Here is a 26,575-nt window from a genome sequence, read left to right on the forward strand (position 1 = left end):
GGGTGAGGGGATGGATGGATAGATGGATGGGTGGAAAAATGGGTGGGTGGATGGATGGATGGATGGATGGATGGATGGATGAGTGAGTGAGGGGATGGATGGATGGATGGATGGATGGATGGATGGATGGATGGATGAGTGAGGGGATGGATGGATGGGTGAGTGGATGGATGGATAGATGGATAAATGGATGAGTGGAGGGAAGGAGAGAGGGAGAAGAAATAAGTTCGCTCAGTCTTCTTCTGTGCATTCAATATTCTCATGGTCCCCATCTTCTCATCTTCCGTATACCATCTGTATCCCTTTTCTAGAATGCCTGTGTATTAGTCACTTGTATCTGGGTATGAATTACCTTTGAGTGCATTATCTTTCCCATGGGAACTTCCCCTGGATGGTGTCTTACTAGATGTTTATTAAATGTTTGCTGAGGGAACAGCTTAGCCTTCTAAATGTTAACCCTTTTGGTGGAATGAAAGTTGTGGACTCTGAGATAGCTGTGGGGATGAGGGTGACACAGTGTTGTGTCTTTGGAGAGGAGAGGGGTAGGGACTTGGAGATGACATTCTAGCCCATCTCTGCAGTCACAGTGAGTGGGTGGCTGATGACTGTTTATCCTATAGGCCTGTGCCAGGGAGCAGCCAGGGCAGGTTTCCGTCACACTAGACATGAAGCAGGAGTTCCATTCAGAGCGAGAAAGATATTGCCCCCTTCCTCCTCTTGGAGTGAGAAAATGACCCATCACTCTGAAGCATCCATCTTATATAAAAACTGCTGTTTGAAATTGTAGCCCTGCTGTTTTGGCTTCTGTAAACGCTTGCTTGCTTAAATAATAAGGAAATAAGACTACTCCCATTCCAGAGAGGCCATAAACCTTCCCCAGACGAAGTTATCAGTGCTGGCACCAGGCCAGGCCTTTGGTTGAGGTCTCAAAGCCCCAGCACATAGGGCTCTTTAAGAACTTGCAAAGGGGATCGGAAAACCCCATATTTGGGGGGCAAAGGACTGAAAAAGATATAAAAAGGGACAACTTCCTCCATGTTGCTGCCCAGAATTTGAAAGACATTTTTCTCTGGGCCCGCGTGTAATAATAATAAAGTGTAACTCCATTTCTCTAAGCGTTGCTTGGTTTTCTCCGGTCTTCTGCAACAACTTGAACTCAGCTCTCAACAGACAGAAGGGGAAGAGATGACATGAAACACCTGCCATGTGTCAGGGAGGTCATTCATGGGGGACTAATAGCAGACATATTCATGTTCTCAGGTGTACAAGGGAAACTGAGACTCGGGAGGGTTGACATTTGTGTCAGGCAGGACTAGGAAATAAATAGAACTGGACAGGACCTGGGTCTATCTCTGAGGCTGGGGGTGCCCACCCCCCTCTTTACCTAGAGAAGTGAGGTTCCACCCTAGCAGCCCACAGGTGAGCAGCACACCTGCTAGCAGGTCTTCATTTAATTCTGCATCCTCATTTAATTCTCATGACAACCCTATGGGTAGATTTTCTTTTCCCCATTCTACAGATGAGGAAGTAGAGGCTTGTCCAAAATCATACAGCCAGTGCCAGAGCTGCCAACTCAAATCTAGACCGTCCGCTCCATGCCCATTGCTCATTTTTTCTATACATTTAGGGACATGCCCCAGGAAAACTCATCGCCCTCCCCGGGTGCCCACAGCATCTACCCAACTCATTTCTCCTCTGTTCTCACACATACACGCACATACAGACCCTCTCGCATTCATCTTCAAGGCCCGCGGCCCTGGCAAAGAATAGTACCAAATACTGGATGGATTGATGAATGAACTGGGCCTCAGACTGGGTTGGGATCTTTGGGCTAATGCCCTGTGTGGTTGTCATCCTTTATATGTCTCTCCCTCTGGTTAAGCTATCTTTACCCTTGTTTCCTTAGAGCCTGCAGGCTCTGGCATATAGTAGATGGTCAATAAAATGTAAGTGCCTTCCCTGACCGACGTAATTCAGAGCTCCCCTGCTCCCCACATGTATCCTCTATCGCTTCGTGCATTTTATTCATAGTCCTCATCATTTCTTTTTCACCTGCTTAGTTTTATGACTTTTCTAAGAGCGAGTTAGCTCCATAAGAGCAGAAACGATATCAGCCTTTCCCTTCATGCCTAGCAGGGTGCCCAGTCCCAACGAGCCTCAGTCAATAGTGATACAATGAGGGAGCGAATAGATGATGTGAATTGTGACCCGGCCTAGCCACAAAAATATCCTTCCCTAGTGTTGTCAGGAGCCAGTGAGGGGCTTGGGCCCTAGTAGGTCGCGGTTTCTTACCTCCACAGATCCCTGTACAGGTGCGAGGGGCCTGTTACCCTCAGAGGGTCTCTCCCTTTCCGAACCCACTGGAGCCCCCAAACTGAAAGGAGAGGCTGCCCATCATTGGAGGGTCCTCCGACAGGGGGAAGAGGCCAGGAGGTTAGCTATTCTGGGAGTAAATAATGACGCTCGATTTGGATCTCCGAATTTGGACGAATCTCCATGCAACCAAACTGCCACGTGACTCTCCCTGTCCTGCTAACTGAGAAAGGCTGTGTGTGTCCACCTTCACCGGGCTCCTGCGTGGTCCCTCATCCGCCTCCCCCCGTCCCCCTTCTGTCCAGGCCACAGATGAGCAACTGACGTGTTGCATTAGAAACATGAAAATCTAATGCAACCGATTCCTGCCTCCCTCTCCTCCCACCCCTCCCCCAACCCGAGCGACCAGTGGGAAGGTGGCTGTGCCTGAGACAGACCGACCCTGACCCCTCCTCCCTGGGGAGGGCATTGCCCAGGCCTAGCCCCCGTGACCCTACATCCAGCCGGAGTTGTTGGGAGGGCGCTGCTTGGACACAGGTGGATCCTGTTTGTGCTAATTCTCCTCTTCCTCCCGCCCCTGCTGCAGCCCTGAAAGCCTCGGTACCCCTCCTCATAAATCTCTCTCTCACACCACATCCCGCCTCCCCGAACCGGGGTTTCCCACCCCAGGCAGCGCCGCTTTTATAATATTCTCCTTCCTGATTCCTCTGATGTGGCTGTAAACTAGGAGACCACCCACAGAGATGGAAGCTCGGTGGAGTCAGAGCTGCCCCCTCCTCCTCCCCAAGGCCAAGGGCTTGACTGATTGGCCGGGATGCTCAGGGAGCTCGTCATGAGAATAAACATTAGTAGGGCGTCAGGAAGAGGTCTGCGTGAGGGAGACAGAGCCCTTGGCACAGTGGGGCTGTCCGTTTTACCCGAGGTCAGACAGCCGGGCAACTCCAGAGGCAGCCACCCCAGCCCCCACGGCATCTAGAATTCCAGACCATCCCTACCCTTCCCTCTGCCAGACAGAGCTGTTCAGGCAGCTCCAGCCTGAATGAGCCCCCCGGCAAGGAGGCAGCAGTCTGTGTGGCCCGTCAGGAGACAGACTTCTGACTCCCGGCCAGGCAGGGGGATGGACCGCCTGACCCGGCGCTGCAGCCTGCATCTGTCTGCCAGGCCCGGCGGTGAACATCCCGGAGACGGGCAGGACAAGTGTTCCTCCCGGGAAGGTGAGGGCTTGGAAGGCCAGAGCCACCTGGGTGGTGCTGGTGTGGAACAAAGTGCTGCTCTGGGGTCCAGGTTAGAATCAAGGCGAGGGCTGCCAGCTGTCTGTCACTGCACAATCTGACCCCACATCCTAGTTGGTGTGGGTTTGTAAGTGTATTACACCAGTGTGCCAGTAGATGGCAGTAACGTGTCTCCAGGACTGGATGCCCTATGGCCTATCCCTGGAAGACCTGATACATTTACCCAGTCAGCAAACATTTGTTAAACATGTGCCCTGGGCCGGGCCCTTTGTGCCGGATGCTGAGTTCGGTGAGCGTGGAGACGCAGTTTCGGGTTTCCAGGCTCTCACAGACTAGGTGTATGGGGACAGGGGACAGGCAAGCAATGGGTAGTTGCAACACAGGGAGATCCCTACTCTAGTGGTTAAGGACAGCACACTGTGGGAGCCTAGAAGGGTGACACCTAAACCAGCCTCGTTAGGGAGGTGCTTTTAGGGAAAACTTGATGGAGTGAGAAAGAGGCAGCCATGCAGAGAAGAGCAGGAGGCCATCCTGAGCAGAGAGAACACACGTGCGGAGGCTCAGAGGCATTAATGCATAGGACGTGTTTAAGGAATCGCAGAAAGTCGAGTGTCTGTGTGGTGGGCGGAAAAATGGAGGAGAAACGGGCCATAGGTCAGCAGGGTCCAGCTCATGAAGGACCCACAGGGTCTGGACTGAATCCCCCAAATCAAGGTCTGGATCCCCAAGATCTTTTAAAGCATAAGGGGCAATTCACTGTTGCTCCTTAGAGGTTTTGTGGGACTGAGCAGGGACTTCTCCGTCTGGAACTTTTGGGGACTGCTCCCTGCCCGACACCTCTCAGGGGTGACATTAGGGTCACGTCGGAGGAGGGATGTGAAAGGCTTGAGGCTTTAGTTATCGATGCCACTTATCTACTATCATGATCGTCATCCATCCCTTCTTACATCGATGGGACAGATCAGAGTGAGGTGAATACTGATTCTGTCTTGTAACCTCCGTGAGGGTAAGGCTGCGTTTTGTTTATTTGTGGGTCCCTGCCACATGACACCCACAAACACTCAGTAGTTCTCTGTTGTTGGTGTTTGTTTTTTTAAAATATCTGTTTTTATTGATTTTTAGAGAGAGGGGAAGGGAGGGGGAGAGAGAGGTAGAAACATCGATGAGAACATCAATCGGCTGCCTTCTGCATGCCCCCCAGTGGGGATCAAGCCCGCAACCCGGGCATGTGCCCTGACGGAATCAAACCAGTGACCTCCTGGTTCCTGGGTCGACATTTAACTGCTGAGCAACACCAGCTGGGCTCTGTTGTTTTTGTCGATTCTGTTTTGGGCCCTGGGCTGTAGACTTTGGAGCTTACTATGTGCCAGGAGCTGTTCTAAGTGCTTTATAAGTCTTGTCTTGTTTAATCCTCACAGCAAGCCTGTGTAATAGCTACTACGAGTATCCCCATGTCCCAGAAGTGGAAGCTGGCGCACATGGGGGTTGAGGAGTAACCCACGGTCACGGAGCAAGGGAATGATTGAGCTGGGATTGCCTCCAGGGGGTCCAGCCTGGAGCCCGGGACACTCTACCTTGTTACAGAAAAGACCAAGTGACTTTGTCACCACAGCCTTGACTGGTAGATGGAATTACCACTTGACAAACAAGGAAACTAGGACCTAGTTGGGTTAAGTCCGTGGTGAGTGAATAGCAGAGCTGAGCTTTTGCTGAAGCCTTATGATTCCAAATCCATGCTCTCTTCAGTATTCCAGTGATTGCATTCATTAGTAACCACCCCCAGGTCCCAGGCTTGCCCAATACTCCTACCCAATCTAGAGGGACCCTTGATCTAAGTCAGTGATGGCGAACCTTTTGAGCTCGGCGTGCCAGCATTTTGAAAAACCCTAACTTAACTCTGGTGCCGTGTCACATATAGAAATTTTTTGATATTTGCAACCATAGTAAAACAAAGATTTATATTTTTGATATTTATTTTATATATTTAAATGCCATTTAACAAAGAAAAATCAACCAAAAAAATGAGTTCGCGTGTCACCTCTGACACGCGTGTCATAGGTTCGCCATCACTGATCTAAGTCCTGCCGTGGCCCCTTACCCACTATACCCCTCCTGACAACAAAGGGGGGCCCTGCCAATTGCACCCTCAGGGCCATGCAGTCTAGAGTTTCCTACCTAAAGGGACCAGGCCCAATTCCAGGGCCTGGGTAGGCCACTTCTCTGGTCCATCCTCCCAAGGCATGGCCAAGGGACAGCTGTGGATGGGGGTGTGAGTGAGGGGATAAAGCTTGGCCGTGTGGCCTGGGCCGCCCACAAGCCCGCACAAGCAGCCCCATCGCCTGCAGCACAGAATTCTGAGAAGTTTAAATTCTGACTCTTCCAGGAAATGATGCAACTGTATTTGTTATGGAAGGAAGACCAGATCGACGTGTTTTGTTTAAATGTTTGCCAGCTTTAGATATCAATTTTATATACTTAATGGAGGTCTCATAGGCTTCCTTTGGTTCTTTTGCCCTGGGCCCCACAAAACATCAGAGATGGGCTTATCCCAGTGCTGGAGTTTGCCGACACTGTCTTCAAGAATTTGTGCTAAAGTCCACAAATTAGGGGAAAGGTTCCCTTTGCACGAGGCTGGCTTTACACACGTTTTGTCTAAGACCATCCTGGGAGAAAGGAAAACAAAATGTTGCTTTCAAGTATCACTGGCAGCTCCTGTCCCACTAAACTCCTGCCTCGGTGACATCAGAACCTGAGAACATTGTAAGGAAAAGTGAGGCGAATAGCAGCGCTGTCCATTGGAGACGCGGGCCGTGTTGGAAAGCGATGAACTCCGCAGCATCGGCGAGGTGTGGGTGGACTTTGGAGGCAGACAGACTGAAGTTTGGTAAGAAGCATGATGTCTATGTCGAAAGCATTCTTTTCCTCCGCAAATGAAAGGATGAGAAAAATAGATGGCAGCATTGATGTTCCAGGAGAAAGAGTGGAAGAAGAAACTAAGAAGATTCTTGAATGAAATCAATGCAAATGATTGATTAGAGCTCAATCTCATGGCCATACCTAGCTGAATGGAGAGTTGGGATTTACATTTTTTTGTGTGTGTGCCAGTCTATAAACTCTCTCACTGTGTAAAATGGGTTGGGATCGAAGAGCTGTCTCTGCCCCAGGAAAGGTTTATGGAGATGCTTAACACGGTGAGACTGCAGCAAGTGACTAAGAACTATTCCTTTCGTCAACAATTAAAAAGAGCAAATGGGCCCTAGCCAGTTGGCTCAGTGGATAGAGCATCATTAGTCCATGGACAGAAGGGTCCTAGGTTCAATTGCAGTCAAGGACATGGACCTCGCCCTAGCTGGTTTGGCTCAGTGGATGGAGCATTAGCCTGTGGACTGAAGGGTCCCAGGTTCGATTCTGGTAAAGGGCACATGCCTGGGTTGCGGGCTCAATCCTCAGTGTGGGGCATGCAGGCGGCAGCTGATCAAAGATTCTCTCTCATCATTGATGTGTCTATCTCCCTCCCCCCCCTCTCCCTTTCTCGTTGAACTCAATAATATATATAAAAGGACATGTACCTTGGTTGCAGGCTTGATCCCTCACCCTGGTCAGGGCATGTGAGGGAGGCAACTAGTGGATGTATCTCTTTCATATCGATGTTTTTCTTTCTTCATCTCTTCCACTCTCTCTAAAAATCAATGGAAAAATATCCTGGGGTGAGGATTAACAACAACAACAAAAAGAGCAGATGGAAACTTTTGTTACTTTTGTTTTGTGGAAAGACATCTAAACCCAGGAGCACCCCAACATTGACTGCTATTTTTCAGGGTCAAGCAATAACATAGGTGTGGAATTAGAAGGCCAGCACTCAAGCTACGTAGGCACAGTATTTCATCTCTCTGGGTTTCGGTGTCCTTGTCTATAGGAAGTAATAAATCCCTACCTCGTGGTGGTGGTTGTAAGCGTTAATGAGAAAGACAACAGGTTACAGCCTGTCGCAGAGAAACCAAGTGTTGTTTTTTTTTTTTAAATCTATCTCTTCAATTATTTACTCATTCAACAAATAGTAATGGAGCTCCTACTGTGTGTGAAGCAGACTGGTAGGTGATGGGAATGGAATGACAAATAAGGTAGCTTGTTCCTGACCTTGAAGAACTGCCTTATCTTGCGGAGGGGCACAGGTATTAAACACGGTTACTAATTACACTTGTATTACGTGTTATGAAAGAAAAATAGAGGATGACAAGAGAATCCATATGAGAAGAGAGGTGAAGGAGGCCAAAACTAGTGTGTTTTTAGAGAAAAGTGGGCAAGTGGGTGGATTGAGAGATAATTAGAATATAGAGTCAGTGGGGATAGGGAAAGAGAAAGAGGTAAGAAGAATGATGTCTGTGTTTCTGCCTTGAGTAATAAGTAGATGGGGTGCCATTTACTGGTAATGGGAAGATGGAAGCAGGGGTGTGGAGGTGAATATGATGGAAGGATGGATGGATGGATGGATGGATGATGGGCCTATGGATGATGGGTGGATGGATAAATGGAGGGATGGACAAAGGAGTAGATAAGGTCCACTTCACTGGACACATGGACAAATTGAGAAATAAGTGGATAGAGCAATTTAATAAGCCCTTTATGAAATATATAGGGTATAATTCAATAAAATAATTCTGCACTATTTGTTTATGTAGGAGTCTTAATAACCCTTAGAAGTATAGCATGCAGGTATTCATTTCTTCTTTTAGAGAGGATAAAACAGACTCAGGAAGGCAGAACGAGAACCTGAGTCTCTAGTTCTCCCATCAGTACTCTTCCCTGTCTCTCTCATAATACGTATAAATACTGAGGAAATCAGAGGTCATGTCAGAACACATTGGTAGAGAATGTGCCTGGATACCCACCTCTGGGGGCAATAAGGCCTTTGAGAGAAGGGAGAAAGGGTAAAGCAGTCTGCATCCTTACTCAGAAATGCCTTCCTTTCCTTCACAGGGCCAAGTATTTCCAAGGAAAGAAGGTGAATGGAGAGATTGAGATCCGAGTGGAGCAGGTAGGTTGGAGCGGAGTCTTTATCGCTGTCACGCTGACCTTTTCTATAGCTGGAGCCATTCCCAGGAGCAACTGTAGACCCCAAGCTTACGTGGCTATAATGAACCAAGATTACCAGAAAAATCCTGGCTTATACCTGGGAGTCTCATTAAATTGCAGAATTATTTAGTCCAGTGGTTTTCAATCTTCTTGTTTTAGCAGTCGAACCTTCCCGATTCTAAGGATATCTTAAGTAGGAGCCCATTCTACAAAATAGAGACAAGTAGAGCTTCTCTGAGAGAAATAGGCGTGGGGAGCCCAAAGGCCCATCCGCTCCATTATTCCACTTCCCCACACGCCTGCCATGGTCTCTGAAGCATGGAACTACTTGCGCTGGGAGCACTGTGGTTTTGAATCCTGGCTCCCTCATTTTCTGGGTATTGGGCACGTGACTTAATGTCTTTGTATCATTTTCTTGTGTGTGTGTGTATATATATATATATTTTGTATCATTGTTGGGATTAAATTACTTAAAGTCCCAGAGGAGATTAGAATCATGAATACTGGCTCTTAGAATTAGCAAGAATATCAACATTCAATTCCCTCATTTCATGGGGAAAGAAACACAGACTTGCTCAAGGCTACATAGGGCGGGGGTCCTCAAACTACGGCCCGCGGGCCACACGCAAATACAAATATTGTATTTGTTCCCGTTTTGTTTTTTTACTTCAAAATAAGATATGTGCAGTGTGCATAGGAATTTGTTCATAGTTTTTTTTTAAACTATAGTCTGGCCCTCCAACGGTCTGAGGGACAGTGAACTGGCCCCCTGTTTAAAAAGTTTGAGGACCCCTGACATAGGGAGTCAGTGGCCAACTTAGGACTCGAACCTAATTGTGCTTGGCTTTAGCATGTCAGAGCATGGGCTCTGGGGCCAGATTCTAAGTTCAAATCCCAACTGTGCCCTAAGCTGTCTGCTTCTCTGTGTCTTCATGTATACAATTGGGTAATGATACCATCAACGTATAGGGTGGTTGTGAGGATCAGATGAGTTAGTCCATGAAAAGTACTGAGAACAGTGCCTGGCACATACCAACATTTAGTAAATGTCACCCTTTTATCATCATCATCACCACCATCACCACCAAAGGCAACCAGTTAATAACATAGGAAAAGTCCCTGCTATGAGATCAACTCAGCAAAGTGCAATAAATAAAATAGAGGGGTGTGACTTTTCCAGTACTCTGAGTTTGATGTGCTGGAGGAACCGAAAGCCTTTCTGAGCATCTAATTTGAGTTGGCTTAGTATTAAAACTCCCGACAACTTGAATTTCAATTTGATCCTGTGGCTTTCAAGTCCGTCCAATGTCCACTGGTTTTCCTTCCCTGGCAAAGAGCAGGTTATTTTCGTTCACTTAACAAATATTTGTCGAACGTCTACTGTGCTACTAGCTAACGTGGGGGGGGGGGGCGGCGAGGATATAGAAGCAGAGGTTCTGTCCCAAAAAGCTTGTGGTCTAGAAAAGGAGGCAAGGTAAGTCCTCCCAAGGCCTCCACACAGGTGGAGTCCAGGAAAGGGAGGTCCAGACTTAGCACTGTGGGCCGCAGAGGCCACACGAGCCGAGGGAGCCAGGAGTGGCTTCGAGGAGAGGGTGCTGTTTGCAGTGGGTCTTGAAGGATGGCTGTGCTGTCAACAGTGGTGGCAACGTGAGGAGTGTATGAGATGGAAGCGGTGTGAGCAGAGGTAAGACCAGAAGTGCAGGGTGTGCAGTGGTGGGGAATCCCGTTTGGTTGACTCCAGAACGGGACGCATGATCTTCTCCAACCCCAACCTACTCATCACCCCAAGTTTCCTCTCTCAGTGAAGGGGGCCACGGTCTACCTTCCACCTTAGCCAGAAACCTGTGGTCTCTGCATCCCTCCCTCTCCTTCTGCCATACGCCCATGCAAATGACCAGATCCTGTTGACTCTGCAGCCCCTATCTCTCTAGTCCAGTGATGGCGAACCTTTTGAGCTCGGCGTGTCAGCATTTTGAAAAACCCTAACTTAACTGTGGTGCTGTGTCACATATAGAAATTTTTTGATATGCAACCATAGTAAAACAAAGACTTATATTTTTGATATTTTATATATTTAAATGCCATTTAACAAAGAAAAATCAACCAAAAAAATGCGTTCGTGTGTCACCTCTGACACGCGTGTCATAGGTTCGCCATCACTGCTCTAGTCTGTTCCCTTCCCTCCATCCCCACTGCCTAGATTCTTGGCTGAACCATCATCAGCTCTCATCCAGTCTTCCTGTTCAGCGGCCTCCTACCTCCATCTTTTCACCCACTTCCAATTGATATTTTGCACTGAAGCCAGAGGGAACTTTCTTAAAAAGCAAGTTAGATTCTTAGAAGGGTTAACATTAAAATCCCTTCCTCAAAGACTCCTCCTCTAAGTCCTCACATCCTGCTCTCTATCAGGTAACTTGGTTGTTCCCAGCATTTCCTTTCTGGCCCTTACCTGAGTGTTTACCTGTGTAGATGTGGGATTCCTTGCATGAGGGTAGGGACCCTGGCTGTTTGGTTCTCATTCTCAAGTAGCACAGGGCCTGGCACATTCTGGGACGGAAGCAGATATTCCCTGGCGGAACCACTTCTAGATTCCACAGATTCCAGGCTGTCCGTTTCCAAGGGAGACAAATCACTGCTCCTTAATCTCCCTTCAAAAATCGGAGTTTTCCGTCAACCATCTGTTACCTGCTCCGTTGCCAGCTTCGCTAGCCTTGTCTCATCCCATTTGTGAAAACCTCAGAGGCACGTTTTAATTTTATTCTTAGGTCAGTGCCTCCCCTGGCCCAGCTTATGGGCATGAAACCCATGAGCAGGAACATCTGAGGGAATTGCCCTAAGAATTACTCCCTTTGGGCTCTGGCGACACTCAACCAGTGTAAGAGGGCTACGATCCCACTGGAAAACATTGGCTAACCCGAGTCCTCCTCTTTCCAGCCATCCCCCTCCATGGAAGCCAGAAGGCACATTAGCCAGGAGACCAATTAGCAGGTCATTTGGAGATTTTTTTCCATGGAAAACATGCCGTCCTGAACCCCATCTTAGAGTCTGAATTGTCTGTCGTTTTCCCATCTGGACCAATGGGTGGGTCACATAAGCAACCCCCAGGAACCTCATATGCATCCTCTAGCGCTTGGGAGAAGACTTAGGATGGAAGCCACTGTTTAGTCTGAGCTGGCCTCCCCACATTTTGGAAGTCTGTCTCCCAACTAAGGGCCAAATTAACCAGATAATTGCACCGTCTGAGTTTTGCTGGACAGAGTGAATGAGTTCGTTGTGGTTGGCCTGGAGGAAGCCTCCGCCCCTTCTCCCCACCCTTTCCCCCCAGTTCAGAAACTGCTTGCCTCAGCGCTTGCCGAGCCAGAAGTGAAGACACCCCAAGGAGGCCCGTGGGGAAGGGGGGGCGGGAGCTGCATCGTGTTGCATCCCATTACCCAGAATGCCCTGCTGGCTCTGCAGGGCCTCACAGCAGTGTCCTAGCAGAGCCTGAGAGCTTCTGCCCAGGGCACTTGGCATGTCAAGCTCTCCTCTGTTTATATTTGAGGCAAAGGGTCTTTTTCTCCACAGGTATACGTCACCCCTCAGTGGGACCAGTGATGGGGTTGATGAATGGATTAATATCAAGTGGACTCACAGTTCTGTAAGACTAGCAGACTAAGACTCATGAGACAGGCCTTGGACTTCATTCTTCTCTAATAGGAAAGGCTGAAATTTCATGGTCAGTCTTCCCTCAGTGTTAGTAGAGGTACCAAAGCATAAGGAACGACAGTGCCTTCTTCCAGCCAATGGAGAGAAAGGCAAGAGAAGATGATTTGCTCACGAAAGCCAGCGGCTCCCTTGAGTCCTGCCCTTGTGCGATACCAGGGTTGGGATGGGGCTAGATAGATGTGTGTGGGTCCCAGGGAAGGCTGTTGGTTGGAGTTCTGTTCATCTTTTGCCCTCAAACTACATATTTTCTCAACTTAAGTGTCTTCTGGAAGGGAAGGAGGGATTTTCTCCTGAAAAAAAATTTTTTAACACTCAAGACCATCATATTTTTTCTTTCTCATACCCACTTGCCTTCCATCCATAATTCTTCCCGGGCAACCTTCCTCGGAATGGATCTTAGCCATAGATATTGACCATAAACACCATATGATATTTTAAGAAGTAATTGTCAGTGAGATAGAGAAATGGAGGTTGGATGTTAATCCAGTTTGGTGGCAGGGTAGCAGGTCAAGCATAACCCCCATTAGGAAATGACTACTTGAGAGAAATGTATCTAATGGCTTGTCAAAGAGCTCTGCCCTTGGCTTTGCTCTCCTCCTTCTTAACAGCGACTTATCAAATTGCATTTGCCAATGACTTGAAGCTGAATAGGATTAAATCTGATACAATCAAACTGAGTGGGCATATGCTATAGGCTCCTATTCAAAAACTCAGCTGAAGAGGAGCAGGATTGGGAAGACTTTGTTAAAATCCCATGAAGAAAAGAATAGACCTAAGATTTGAGTTGAGTAAGTTCCTAAAGTCTGTGGGAGGAAGTATGGGGCTGAGGTTAAGATTGTGGCTCCAGAGTAAGATAACTAGAGATGGGATCTCAGCTCCCCCATATTTCAGCTGTGCTGACCTTCCACTTATAACATCTCTCAGCATCCAAGTGAGAGTAATAATTTCTGCCCCTAGAGCAGTGATTCTCAACCTTCTGGCCCTTTAAATACAGTTCCTCATGTTGTGACCCAACCATAAAATTATTTTCATTGCTACTTCATAACTGTAATGTTGCTACTGTTATGAATCGTAATGTAAATATCTGATATGCAGGATGGTCTTAGGCGACCCCTGTGAAAGGGTCGTTCGACCACCAAAAGGGTTGCGACCCAGAGGTTGAGAACCGCTGCCCTAGACTTACTGTGTAGAATCAGTGAGTCAGTGTATATATTATGCTTAGCATAGTCCCTGGCACATATAGTAAGTCAGGGGTCCTCAAACTTTTTAAACAGGGGGCCAGTTCACTGTCCCTCAGACCATTGGAGGGCCGGACTATAGTTTAAAAAAAAACTATGAACAAATTCCTATGCACACTGCACATATCTTATTTTGAAGTAAAAAAACAAAACGGGAACAAATACAATATTTGTATTTGCATGTGGCCCGCGGGCCGTAGTTTGAGGACCCCTGATAGCTCAATGAACTATGATTATGGTTGTTAGTACCCCTAAACCTGATGCTACTTCAGGTTGCATCATCAAAGGACAGCATTTAGAATACAGGGAGGTGATGGTACACACACACACACACACACACACACACACACTACGCTGGTCAGACTCTAGTGTCACCCAGCTCAGTGTCACACTGTAAGGGGGAATCGCAACCTGGAATGCCTTCTGTGGAGAGTGAGTGGAGGGAGAGGACTGGCCTCTATGAGCAGAGGGGCTCAGTGTGAGGAACTGGAGATGTTGAGTCCGGAAAAAGAGAGGCCTTAATAGGATGCAGTCTATTATTTGCAGACATCTACCACCTGCATGAGTGGTTGAAAACAGGAAGAGCTGTCCCCTGTTGAGCACTTACAGGATAAGGCTTCATACTTTCTATTGTTGGCCTGGGCGCTGGCATTGCCTCCGTCCTACAGAAACACAGCCTCACAGGGAATGTGTGATTTCCCAAGGTCGCCGACGTATGATTGGCAGAAGCCTGTTTGTAAACCCAGGCCATCTGAGTTCAGGGCCCTCCTCTGATCCGCTGTATTTTCTGGCCGATGTTGCAGACACAAGAACAATAACCAAATGCATGGGTTCAATCACTCTGACCGCATAATCTTATGTCAGCCCCTTCGGAGTGGGCACTGGGACTCTCCCCGCTTGGCAGGTGGAGAAACTGAGGCTCAGAAAGGTCAAACACCTGCTTGAAGTGACAGAGGAGGGCTGCTACCATCGTCCTAGCTTCAACTCCTACACAAACGCCTGCTATTGGTAGAAATTAACTGGGATGTGTAGATTTAGGCTTTCAGCCCCATGGGGTGGGAGAGACTACAGAAGGATCCGGGCGTGGGGCTGAGTGGCACAGTCCACCCCTTTAGCTGCTCAACATTCACACACACGCCCTTCTTATCCAGACTCGTCTGCTTCCTGACTCTTCACATACCTGGGAGTTTATTCCATGAGAGGGTGTGCAGGGCTGCCTCATTCTTGTTCATGATTGTCTAGGGCGGCGGTTCTCAACCTGTGGGTTGCGACCCCTTTGGCGGTCGAACGACCCTTTCACAGGGGTCGCCTAAGACCATCCTGCATATCAGATATTTACATTACAATTCATAACAGTAGCAACATTACAGTTATGAAGTAGCAACGGAAATAATTTTATGGTTGGGTCACAACATGAGGAACTGTATTTAAAGGGCCAGAAGGTTGAGAATCACTGGTCTAGGGTGCTCTCACATGGACATACCATAGGGTATGGTCCATAACTTTGTTATTACGAATAAGGCTAGATGTGTGTCATTTGTTAGTGTAGCCATAGGGTTCCTTCCTAGAAATACAACAACTGGCTCCAAAAGTATTGCAGGCAGTGAGTGCCATAGTGCACCTTGAGGAGTGAAGGACTTGCCTCAGGTCACATCTCTGTCCTGGGGCAGCTGCACTCCGTGTAAAGACCTCACCCCTCTAGCCCACTCTGGGACAACTCTGAAGGGACACCCAGCTTCCGAGCTCCTTGTGGAGTTGGCCAAGGCCCCTGCTGAGACAGCTGTGAAGGCCGACTACTCCCTCTGCCCAGACCCGCTTCCTCCCCTTTCCCCAGACCACTCCCTAATGTCCATCTCAGAGTCTACCTCCCAGGGCATTTATAATTCTGATCAGTTTTGCCAAATTACCCTCATGGAGGTTGCATGCATGGTCCACAGGGGCCTTCGGGTCTAGGTCGCTAGGACACTCCAGGCCCGTGGACCTGGAGTCCATCCTGCCCAGGATGCATCCCCGGATGCAGCCCGAGCGTTGGAGCCGAGCTCTGCAGTGCTCCATCGTCGGGTCCTCCCCTGTGACCTCCTTATGTTTGAAACTCACCAGAGCTTGGCGCTTCTCTGCAGGCTGAGCCCCACAGAACTCTCCCTGCTCTGATCCACTAAGCCTTGTTTTGTTAACACAGTCCTGCAAGATTTATTTGTTTGGCTTGGCGTACCCTGACCTCAGGCGTTCTGTTTTGTATTATTTTTTAAAAGCATGCAGGTCTCCATGGAAGCCTCTTTCTTTTCAAATCGAAGAACCAGCTGGGGGAATAAAAAAAGCAGGTGGGCCACTAGGGTGGACTCGCCGAAACATAACTCATTAGAGGAGCAAGTGTTTCTCTCAACCATGGCATCGATGAATGCGGGTGTATCTCCATCCTGTATCTACTTTTAGGCCCAACAGGTTAAGGAGACAATAGACAGATGGAGAAGAGCTAGTAATGGTGATGGCAGGAAACTTTCATTGAGCATGTACTGTGTGCTCGGCGCCGTGTCACGGGGTTCCCGTGCGCCAACTCATTTAACCCACACAGCATGCCTGTTGAGGAGGAAACTGAGGCTCAGATTGCTTAAATAAATTGCCCTGGAAGGGTCGCCCAGCTAGTAAGTGAGGGGAAGCTGGCATTTGAACCCAGGTTCAGCCGATGCCAGGGTCCTGGCTCCTAACTGAGTAGATCTGTCAGAGTGTCTGTTGGGTCTTGAACTTGTCTGCATCCAGCTTTGGCCTTTCCCCTCTTCCTCAGGTCCCCACTGTTCTTTCCTATCTCACCCGGCCCTTTTTTTCTTTTCTTTTTTATCCTCACCCAAGGATATGTTTCCATTGATTCTAGAAAGAGAGGAGGTGGGGGGAGAGGGGGACAGAGGGAGGAAAAGAAAGAGAGAGAGAGAGACATCGATGTGAGAAACATACATTGGTTGCCTCTCGCACACGCCCCAACTGGGGATCAAACCTGCAACCTATGTGTGTGTCCTGACCAGGAATTGAACCCACAGCCTTTTGGGGCATGGGATGAGGCTCCAACCAACGGAGCCACCAGGCCAGGGCTCTCACCTGCTCTTTGGATCTACTGGAGAAAGTACAGATTCTTATGAGATGTTCTTCCAGCAAAAAGACTCCTCCTAACAGTGCTTACTCAGCATTTGATGTTTCTGGCTTCTTGCCGCACCGTCCCCTGTTAACGATTCTGTTTCTTCTCTGTTTTCCCCCCGAGGTGATGTTCCCTGTTTGTCTTGCGGTGGGACTGTGTGTCTCAGACAGCACGAATAGTATAAGAGCTCCGATTCTGGCCCCAGCCCACCTGGGTGGGAATCTGGCTTTGCCACTTCCTGAGTGATGTGACTTCCCTGTGCCTCAGTTTCCTCATATGTAAAGTTAAAATAACAACAGTAATAGTTATAGATACCTGTAGAGCTGGAGATTGGAACAGAACACCCCACTTGGAGTGCTCCGAGCAGATACCAGCATATAGAAAGTGCTCAATGAGTATTACAGCTGTTTTGACAATCGCCTTCACACGATTAAATACACACATGGCCCACAGTGGTTTCTAGGCGTCGGTCTCGGGGATTATTCAGAAATGAAAATGTTATAATCCATGTTCTGAAGAAGTTTGCTATGTAGTTGGGGGAATAAGAAATAGAAAAAAGTTCTTACTCAGCCAGAAGCACCAAATGCTGGGTGTGAGCCATTAGGAGGAGTCTTTTCCTGGAAGAACGTCTCATGAGAATTTGTAATTTCTCAAGGATCAAAAGAGCGGGGTGAGGTGAAAGGGACAGTGGGAACCCAGAAAGAGAGAGAAGGCCAAGGCTGTATTTTAATGTGAGTGTGTTTTACTTCCATCTGTGTCCAGTCATATTTCCCATGGACATGCGGCCCTTGCTGGCACTTGGGTCAACTTCTGACTTTTCGTTGCCAGCAGACAGCAGAGGTCCTGGTCAGGGGGCTCCGCGTTCCTGAGTGACGTGTGAGGGACGGGAGGATGTGGTGCCATCACAGGAGGGTAGAGCCTTCACAGGAGGGACATAGAGAGCCCTGCACAGGGAGTGTGGTGTGTGGAGGATCCTTGGTCGGGGGGGGGGAGCTCTGGACAGGGAGGAGGCATGTGGGGGACACGGGGGGCTCTGGACAGGGAGGAGGCGTGTGGGGACACGGGGGGCTCTGGACAGGGAGGAGGCATGTGGGGGACACGGGGGGCTCTGGACAGGGAGGAGGCATGTGGGGACACGGGGCTCTGGACAGGGAGGAGGCGTGTGGGACGTGGATCCGTGGTTGGAGGAGCCCCGCTGATTCTGAATGCAGCAGGGCTGCTTTACCAGTTGGTGCTCCTTTGGGGCCCTCCTCCCTGTGGGCTGTCCGCCCGTTCGCACCCTAACCAGCGCTGAGGAGAAGGGAGCAGTGGGGAGGACAGCGAGCCCATCTTGCACTGGAAGTCCAGTGCTTAGTTCCTTAGCCTCCACCTACCATGTTGGGTAGCACGCACCCTTCCGCCCTGCCACCCACTGCATCGACCTCGGCCCTGCCGCTGAGCATCAGAGCCAAGAGACTCCCGTGGGAATTAATAGAGATGCTGAAGGAGAACTCCATGAGCCCATGAATGTCCTGAGGACATAACTCGTCTTAGGTCTTAGCTCAACCTGCCGCCTCCTTCCCGAAACACCCCCTGCGCCCCCCGCTCTGCACCTGGCCTTGTGACGGAGCCCCCCACTCCCAGTGCTCTCCACGGGCGGGAGGACAGACTGTCGCACACAATGGGAGGCCTGTCCCAGAGCCGGGGCAGAGCACCATGGAGCACAGGAGAGGGACCGTCCACTTTGCTTTGGATGCTCTTAGGACAGGCTTCAGGAGCAGCCAATGCCCAGCGGGGAAGAGAATGGACTGCGTCAGGCCTAGCAAGGGGCAGACGTGCACATCAGGCCTCCCAGCCTAAGAGCGCGCTTTAAACCTCAGCTTGTCACACGTGGGGAAGACGACCAGCGTGCATGGTGCATGAGAGGGGGTGGCGGGAGATGGTGCTGGACCAGCAGCTAGAGACCGGTCTGCTCAGGGGGTGGGTGTATGTTGCAAGGCATGCAGTTAGAAACCGTGTCCCAGAGGCAGGGGGACATAGTTATTGCACTTATATTTTTAAAATTGATTTCAGAGAGAGAGGTAAAGAGAGATAGAAACATCAATGATAAGAGAGACTCATTGATTGGCTGCCTCCTGCACGCCCCCTACTGGGGATCAAGCCCACAACCTTGACATGTGCCCTGATGGGGAATCGAACCAGGACCTCTTGGTTCATAGGTCCACACTCAACCACTGAGCCACACCAGCCGGGCTTATTGCACTTGTAAAGCCACGGAGTCCTGTGATAATGTTTCCATTTTAAGATGTCCATGCCGACAGTGGTTTGGGAAAATGGACTGGGTGGGAAAGGTGGCAGGAGACCAGAGACTGGGAACTCGGCTCTGGATTGAGGGTGAAAAGGCATCTTATGCTTGACCATCATGCTTGGGGATACGGTTCGGGAAAAGGCCTGCGTGCCTGCACGTAGGTTCCTGCCATTCTGCCTCAGCCCTTGAACCCTCATTCTCATTCCTGTGATTCGTGTTTGAGAAGAGAAGGGATGACCCGCTTTCCTTAAAATAGAGAGGATGGAACCATACCCACATGATGTGTAAAAGCAAGCCACCATTCACCTGGCTGCTGTGGCTCAGTGGTTGAATGTCGACCTATGAACCAGGAGGTCACGGTTCAGTTCCCCATTAGGGCACATACCCGGGTTGCAGGCTCGATCCCCAGTGGGGGGCATGCTGGAGACAGCCGATCAATGAATCTCTCTCATCATTGACATTTCTACCTCCCTCTCCCTTCCTCTCTGACATCAATAAAAATATGTATTTTGAAAAAGCCACTGTCAGCCACATCTGAGGCACCATCTGAGATGAGTCCTGGCCACGCGTCTGACCCCCGCCTCACCCCACATTTCAGCTTCTGCCCAACCTCCCTGCTCTCCAGCCTTGACTTCTCCGGACCTCCCGGCTCCGCCCCCTCCTGCCCTCCTCACACCGCCCCTCTGGCTTTGACCTTCAGCCTTTGCCTGGCGTTCTTCCCCTTGGCTGCCAGCTCTGCTGCCTTCCCCACCGTTGGGGGTCTGGCTCGCTCCCTGATGAAGGGAGCCCCCCAGGGTCCACCCCAGCTCTGCCAGCAAGCAGCCCCGCCCAGATGTGCTTACAGGATTTCAGCCCCTGGTTTCAATAGGAATCAAGGGTTATTAATTAACCCAGGGTGGAACCTATTAGGAAACATCCCAGAAAAAGCTGGAACGAACCAAAGGGACTTCTGAATTCACAGCGGGGAAAAATGCCTTTTAATCGACTTGGATGACTTCACCGCAAAAATCCGTCTGGCTGCTATGCTAAACTGGAAACTAATCCATGAGGTTGTCTCAGGAATCGCCCGCCCACCCGGACCCGGGTCTCCTGAGGAGGGGCGTGGGGCCGGCGCAGAGCAGGCCCGTGCTTTGAACTGGCTTCTTTTGGGCCAGACCCAGTCTGGCTGCGTTTCCCCGGGAAAGAGAAGAGAGGCTGACATCTGAGAGCGCGTGTGTGTGTCCTACCGCGCCTGTCTTTACGGAGCCTTTCTATGGCACTGCTTACTTCAGAACAGAGCTCAGCCTAAGCTGAGCGCGTCCCAAACCCCTTCTCTCAGCGTGTCTAGAGGGGGACATGAGAGAATTTTCGTGGATGGCATTGTCATAGAAATGACAGCTGTGCGGCCTGGGCTCAGAGGGCGTGACAGTGAGTCTCTCCTTGCTCGCTGACACTCACCCAGTGCCAGGCACATGCTCTGCACTGCCTGTGGGTTCCTTCATTTAATCCTCATCGCCACCCTCTGAAGAGCAGGCACTGGAGGTTCCCCCATTCTCCAGATGATGAGACAGGCTAAGAGAGGTTATGCGGCTGACCCGAAGCCACACAGCATACGAGGGGCAGAGCTGTTTTACTGGTACCTGCGAAGGGAGAACCTGCGGAAATAAAATCTGGAGCCTTGATGATTATATTCTCACGTGTCCGGGCTGGCTTTTAGATTTGTTCCGTGGGACTTAAGGTTGGCCAGCGAGGAGCTCAGTGAGCTAGCACCCACCACCTTTCTACCTCATCCCCTCCATTGTCTGCCTTCGATTGTAATCCTAGCAAACTCTGTGGTCCCCACCTGCCCTATTGTGTCTGCATTCACTCCTCCCCTCCTCCACGCCTTTACTTGTGTCAGTCTCTCGTCCTGGGACATCCTTTCTCAGATTTTGCCATACATTCTCCAGGGTTTAGCTCCCCTGACCTCTCCTTCCCTCCAGGCAGGGCACGGTGCCTCTTATCCATGCTTGCCATTCTCATGGCTGTTTCTGCCATTACGCCTACCAGATTACCTGGAAATGACCAGTTCACCTGCCTGTCACTCCCTGTGGGCTCATAGGGGACAGGGACAGTGTCTTGATCATCCTGCAAATATTTATTGAGTGCCTACTGTATGCTAGTGCTAGGCTATAGTGGTGATTAAAACAGATATACCTGACCAGATAGATACAGTCCTGACTGGATAGAGTTTAAGGTCTAATGGGAGAGACACATATTAATCACACAGTCAGTCTCTCTCCCTCTCTCTCTCCCTCTCCCTCCCTCCTCTCTCTCTCTCTCTCTCTCTCTCTCTCTCTCTCTCTCTCCCTCTCTCCCTCTCTCCCTCTCTCCCTCTCTCCTCCCCCCCCCACACACAAAAACCAAAATTACAAACTGCATTAGGATCTGTGAAAGAGAGACACACTGGTACAGTGGCATGTGGTAGGTAGGCAGTGCTGGGCACCGATTCAGGCACATAGCAGATGCTCCAAGTACCCCAATACACACTCTCCATCCGGTAAATATTTATCAAACTGACCTGAACCAGGGTAAAATAAATAAGCTGCAGGAAAACTGTGTTGGGTCTACGACAAGAACTTCTCAGGAGACAGACCCGCCTCCCCCGCCAGATGCTTTTTTTATGGTAAAAAACACAGATGAAGCACCCGTCTGACACTAGGCTCCAGGTAACATTTAGTGAGCACGGCATGCCAGCCACTGTCGAAGAGTTTACCTGTATAAATCCTCACCTCAGCCACCAAGTAACTGCTGACGCACCTGAGGCTCAGAGAGGTTAAGTGTCCTCCCCAAGGCCACACAGCTGGCAGGTGCAGCACTGATGGGAATGCCGCTCACTGTTCTGTAGGACCAGGGCTCATCACGGGGCACTGCCTTGCCCAAGGTCACGCTGCTGGTTATGGTAGAGCCCACCTGCCCCTCTTCCTGTCCCCTCCTTGCTAAGTCAGGCTTTACGAGTTCTCAGAGGAAGAACTTGGCAATGGCAAGAGGGGAGCGGAGTGGAGCCCCATTGTGGGGCATCGAGGTTCCATTTGCGGGGGGCGGTCTGAGTGCATGTTGAGGGAAGGAAAATGAACTACCAATGATCAGCTATGTGCTTGTCATCACCCTAATATTCCTCACGTGTTGCTGTAAGTACAGTGGGGCCTTGACTTACGAGTTTAATTCGTTCCAAGACCGAGCTCGTTAACTCAAATTACTCTATCAACTCAATGCAAAAAATCGGCGGAGAGACAGCTGGTATCTCAAAAAACTCGTTAGTCGGGACACTTGTAAGTCAAGGCCCCACTGTAGTTCTTAACTCCTGAGGCATGAGTCTCGTTAGTATCGGGATGAGGAAGCCGAGGCCGGGAGAGCTAAAATAGGTATTTATGCAGTTGGCGACAGAATTGTGATTGTGCCTGTGTCTTCCTGGTTCCAAAGCTCATCGTTTTCCCCTCGACTCGCTTGCTGTCCAGCCGGACCCGAAAAAGCGTGTGCCTCCTCCACCTACAGCAGAGTTTCAGATTGGTTTTCTCGGACACCGGAGGCAGCCCGCCTGGCTGTTCTGACCTCCCTTTATCTGTGCTGCTGGAACCTTCGCTCCCTGGGCAGCACCCTGGGGCTCCTGCATGAGTGGTGGGTGGGTCTCAGCCTGTTGAAGATGGAACCGAACCAGATGACCTCCCACCCACCCTACCCCGGGGCCTACATTCTGCCCAGACAGGGAGGAGACAGGCAGCCACCCTCCGCTGCCAGGGAAAGCAGGGACACCAGGGGCTGCCCCTCCCCTGGCTGGGCCAGCCAAGTGCCGGGACCCCTAGCTTTGCATTCAGCGGAAGAATCGGGATTCGATCACGTGTCTTAGTTTGCTTTCTGTCTCGCTCCGGTTCCCCTTGCTCTCCGTCCCAGGCTCCTCGATGCCTCTGGGATGAAGGCCAAGTCTTTAGGCCGCACCGAGGCCCTTCCCACCAGGCCCTGCCTGGCTTTCTCTCCACCTCTCCTTCCCTCTCCTGCTCAGGGTCTCCTGAGGGTCTTTGGAGGAGCCAACACTTAATTTAGATGCTTTCTTGTTCATAGCGGCTGTCCCCTCAGGGTCTGCATCTTGGTTTCCAAAAATGTTGTTTCTGTGAATATCTGTCTGTTCTTCCATCCATCCATCCATCCATCCATCCACCATCTGTTTATACCCTCACCCATCGCTCTCAAACCTAAGTCTCTCCCCACTTCTTTTATTATGTGGTCTCTAATCAGTTCAGATCTAGGCTTCCTTCCCTAAACACCTTTATGAAATTTAGTATTTCATGATAGTAATAATAATATAATAATAATAATAATAGTGACCTTAAACACTAGCTATAACACACACACACACACACACGCATGCACGCACGCACACACGCGCACGCATGCGCGTGCGCACACACACACGTTTGGTACTCTGCCAAGATTTTGCCCTCCCAGTGGCTGTGTGAGTTATCTGTTAGTATTACAGGGGAAGGAACTAAGGTTCTGAGAGGTCTAGCAATACCACCTATAATTGGCAGAGGCAAGATTTGAACTCCTGGCTCCCGAGCCCATAGTCTGTAAAACACTGTATTTTCCTAACTCCCACTGCTGACTCACCCCCATTCCTGGGGTCCATCTCTGCTGTCCCTTCTTCTGTGTGGCTTCTGGTTTCCTCTAACCCTCACCTTGGCTCCCTTTGCATACGTTTGTTGGGAAATGCCATCAAGATTCTGAAAGTAGATTGGCTCATTCTCACTCATTTCTGTTGCTACCCTATAGTATTTCATGAGTGAGGAGGGACATTTGGGGGCCTCAGAAGAAAGAAGAGCTATTTGGAGGCAGTTTGGTGTGATGGACAGAGCTGTTCCTTGGGTCAGAAGAGCGTGGGGTGGAATCCTGGCTCTGCCCCTTATTACCTGTGGGGCCGTGGGCAGGTGACTCAGTTTCCTGAGCTTCAGTTCCTTTATTTGCACAAGGAAGGTAGTAACAGCACTAGCAACACTCATTACAGTGGAAGGATTTGGTCCATTTTAGTAAACCAGAGAGGACCCTGGATCGAGGCTGTCTCAGTTGTGAAAGGAGGAGGTGACCCATGCAGGGAGCATTCCCCACGTGCCAGCCCTCCCCCGGCAGACACCACTGCTGGACACAGGCCTGCCTTCCAGCCCCGCTCAGGGCCACCGCATCGTTCTGCACACGGCGACCAGTGCTGGCAGCACGATGAGCCCCACGGGGCGGCCCCAGAGGAGCTCTCAGTTCTCGCACTCCGTGCGTTTGATATGAGGCTGCTTAAAAAGGACGGTGAATTAGGGATACGGTGCCTGGATCCTGGACCGATGAGCTCATTTGAGAAATACATGATGGGAATGAGACCCACTGACAGCAGAACTCTGAGTTCTCTCTGGCCATCTCTCACCTGGAGCTGTCCGCTGAGCAGCTGTGTTCCAGTTGCACCTCTTAGAGGCCTGGTGTTACACAGTGAGCATGCTTGGAAGGAGAGAAGGAGGGAGAGAGGGTAGGAGGGAGGAACATAGTCCAACTCATTCCTTCTCTGTATCAATAATGTCCAGCTCTGAATGGGAGTGGTTTACCGTCTCTAGGAATTGGCTAACGCCCTGAGAGGCAGTCTCCCAGGGGCCCTCCCAATGCCAAAGCATTAGAAGTTAGAAAATGAGACATGATGATGCGTCTGTCCAGCTCCCAAGCTTCATCACACGGCTGCTCGTTTATAGTCTCACAAAACGGGCCTCTTGTTTTCAACTCGGCATTATAGAAAACCCGGTGTTTACACGCATTTAGACGCACTCTGTCTGATGCATAGCTAGAAGACCCTGAGTCATTTCAACCTCCAGCAAGTGTCCAAGCCCTGCCCCCTTTGACGGCCTTGCAGAAGCGGCTCCACTGTGACCTTCAGCAGGGGCTTCCCTCCTTGAGAGCTGCCAGGGCGGGAGGGAGCCTCGCTGAGCAGACGAGAGTGGGGTCCCTGGCGCCGGTGCTTGTGTTAGCCTGTGGTCTGTTCCCTCCCAGTCGTGTGACCTTGGGAAATTCATTTAATCTCATCACACCGTAGTACCCCCAGCTATACAGTGAGTGTAATAATAATAGGGCCTGTCTTATGGGGTTTCTGTCAGCATCAATGGAGTTAATACACGCAACGTCCTTACAACAGTGCCTCAAAAACACACACACACAAAAACTATTGTAAATTGTAATTCTAGCATAAATATAACTTCTGCTATTCAGTTATAAATATGCTACACTGTAATGAGCAGACTGCCCCGGAAGTGCCGATGGTATTCATCTGGCGACCACAGCGAGTCCTGTTCCCACTAGTCACGCTCTGAACAGTATCACTACTGGTGTTTCTACTTCTCCAAAGTCGGCAGCCACGGCTTCTGTTACTGTTACTCCTGCCAGGATAGCTCTTGCCTCCACCGCCCTGGGCATTGCTGCCACCAAGTGCAGACAGTGCCAGGGGTCCTTAGAGGCGAAGCAGGTGTGAAGGTGCAGAAAAGGGCGTTGCTGTCACCACGGGGCCACGGTCGGCGCGCTTGTCCCTTCTCTCGCATCCTTTGCACTCACTCCCTGCACCGGTTCCGGGGAAGTTACTTATGAAGTTGCCAGACATGGGGGGCCCTTCTCCATGAGGTTGTACCTGTGAGTCGACATGTGTGGGCTGTTTCCTCCGGGCCTGCGAGGTCAGAAGTGACCCGTCACAGCTCCTGGTGGCGCTGGGCGTGCCACTGTGAGTCAAGAACGTCACTGGCTCAGCAGCTCCGAGGCCTGCCCGCCCCCCAGCACGTGGCCAGGGAAACCAGCTCGCTTGGGGTTCTTGGCCTGGGAATGCATGCCCACAGGATGGGGGTTCCCCATTCGGGGATTAGGTGCGGGCTGGCTCTGAGCCGTCTGGTCACGCTGTCTCAGCACTCAGTGGCCCGTTGGGAAGGAAATGAACACGTAAGAAGAGGAATGTGGCCTTTAGAAGCCCGAGTCCCTGTTGGGAACCAGGAAGGAGCCTGTTTGTAATGGGGAAAGTTGTCGTTGGGCTCTGCCTGCGCCCAAGCCCAGCCTTCATCTGGACATCGTTCACCGTGGGCTTTGGAACGGGGGACCAGTTCATCCCAAACGCTTGCAGCCCAAACCTACGGGGACTCGCAAATCAACCTCAGGACCAGAGAGCAGCGATGTCTCGCCCCAGAGCTCCCAGCGCCTGCTCCAAAGTAAACACACGAGCCGTGCGGGCCGGGGAGCAGGGGTCTTCTTTCGTCTTCGCTTCAGAAACGCCATGTGTGCATTATTCTAAACAGGCGCCAGCGCGAGGCCCTTCTCGCAGGATTGCAAACAGATGGGACCGCGGGCTGTTCGGTAGCGCTCGGGAGGGCGCGAGCATGGGAAGTGCTCGGCCAGCCTGTGTCTGGGCAGCGTTCCTGTGCTTCCCGGAGCACAGGTCTGGCCAGGCTCTCATTCTCCGGGAGCACGAGTGGGCTTCCTGTGTCACGTATGTCCGCGGGGAAGGAAATGTCTCCTTTCACCGCATCTGCCCGTGTTTGCATTCGCTTAGCCCTTTGGCAGCTTGGGAGAGGGGAGGGTTGTG

At 50.5% G+C, this 26,575-nt stretch overlaps 1 protein-coding gene across 2 annotated transcripts in view; it reads left to right on the plus strand.

The window, feature by feature from the left end:
• Nucleotides 1–26,575, plus strand: part of SYN3 (synapsin III) — a 344,960-nt gene that overhangs the window by 12,950 nt on the left and 305,435 nt on the right. For both annotated transcript variants that reach the window (XM_014459147.2, XM_023757231.1), the window contains exon 2: nucleotides 8,523–8,580. In XM_014459147.2, coding sequence (XP_014314633.2) covers nucleotides 8,523–8,580 — 58 coding nt within the window. The remainder of the gene's footprint in view (nucleotides 1–8,522; nucleotides 8,581–26,575) is intronic.

The sequence above is a fragment of the Myotis lucifugus genome, unplaced genomic scaffold (assembly GCF_000147115.1).
Source record: "Myotis lucifugus unplaced genomic scaffold, Myoluc2.0 scaffold_103, whole genome shotgun sequence".
NCBI lineage: Eukaryota > Metazoa > Chordata > Mammalia > Chiroptera > Vespertilionidae > Myotis > Myotis lucifugus.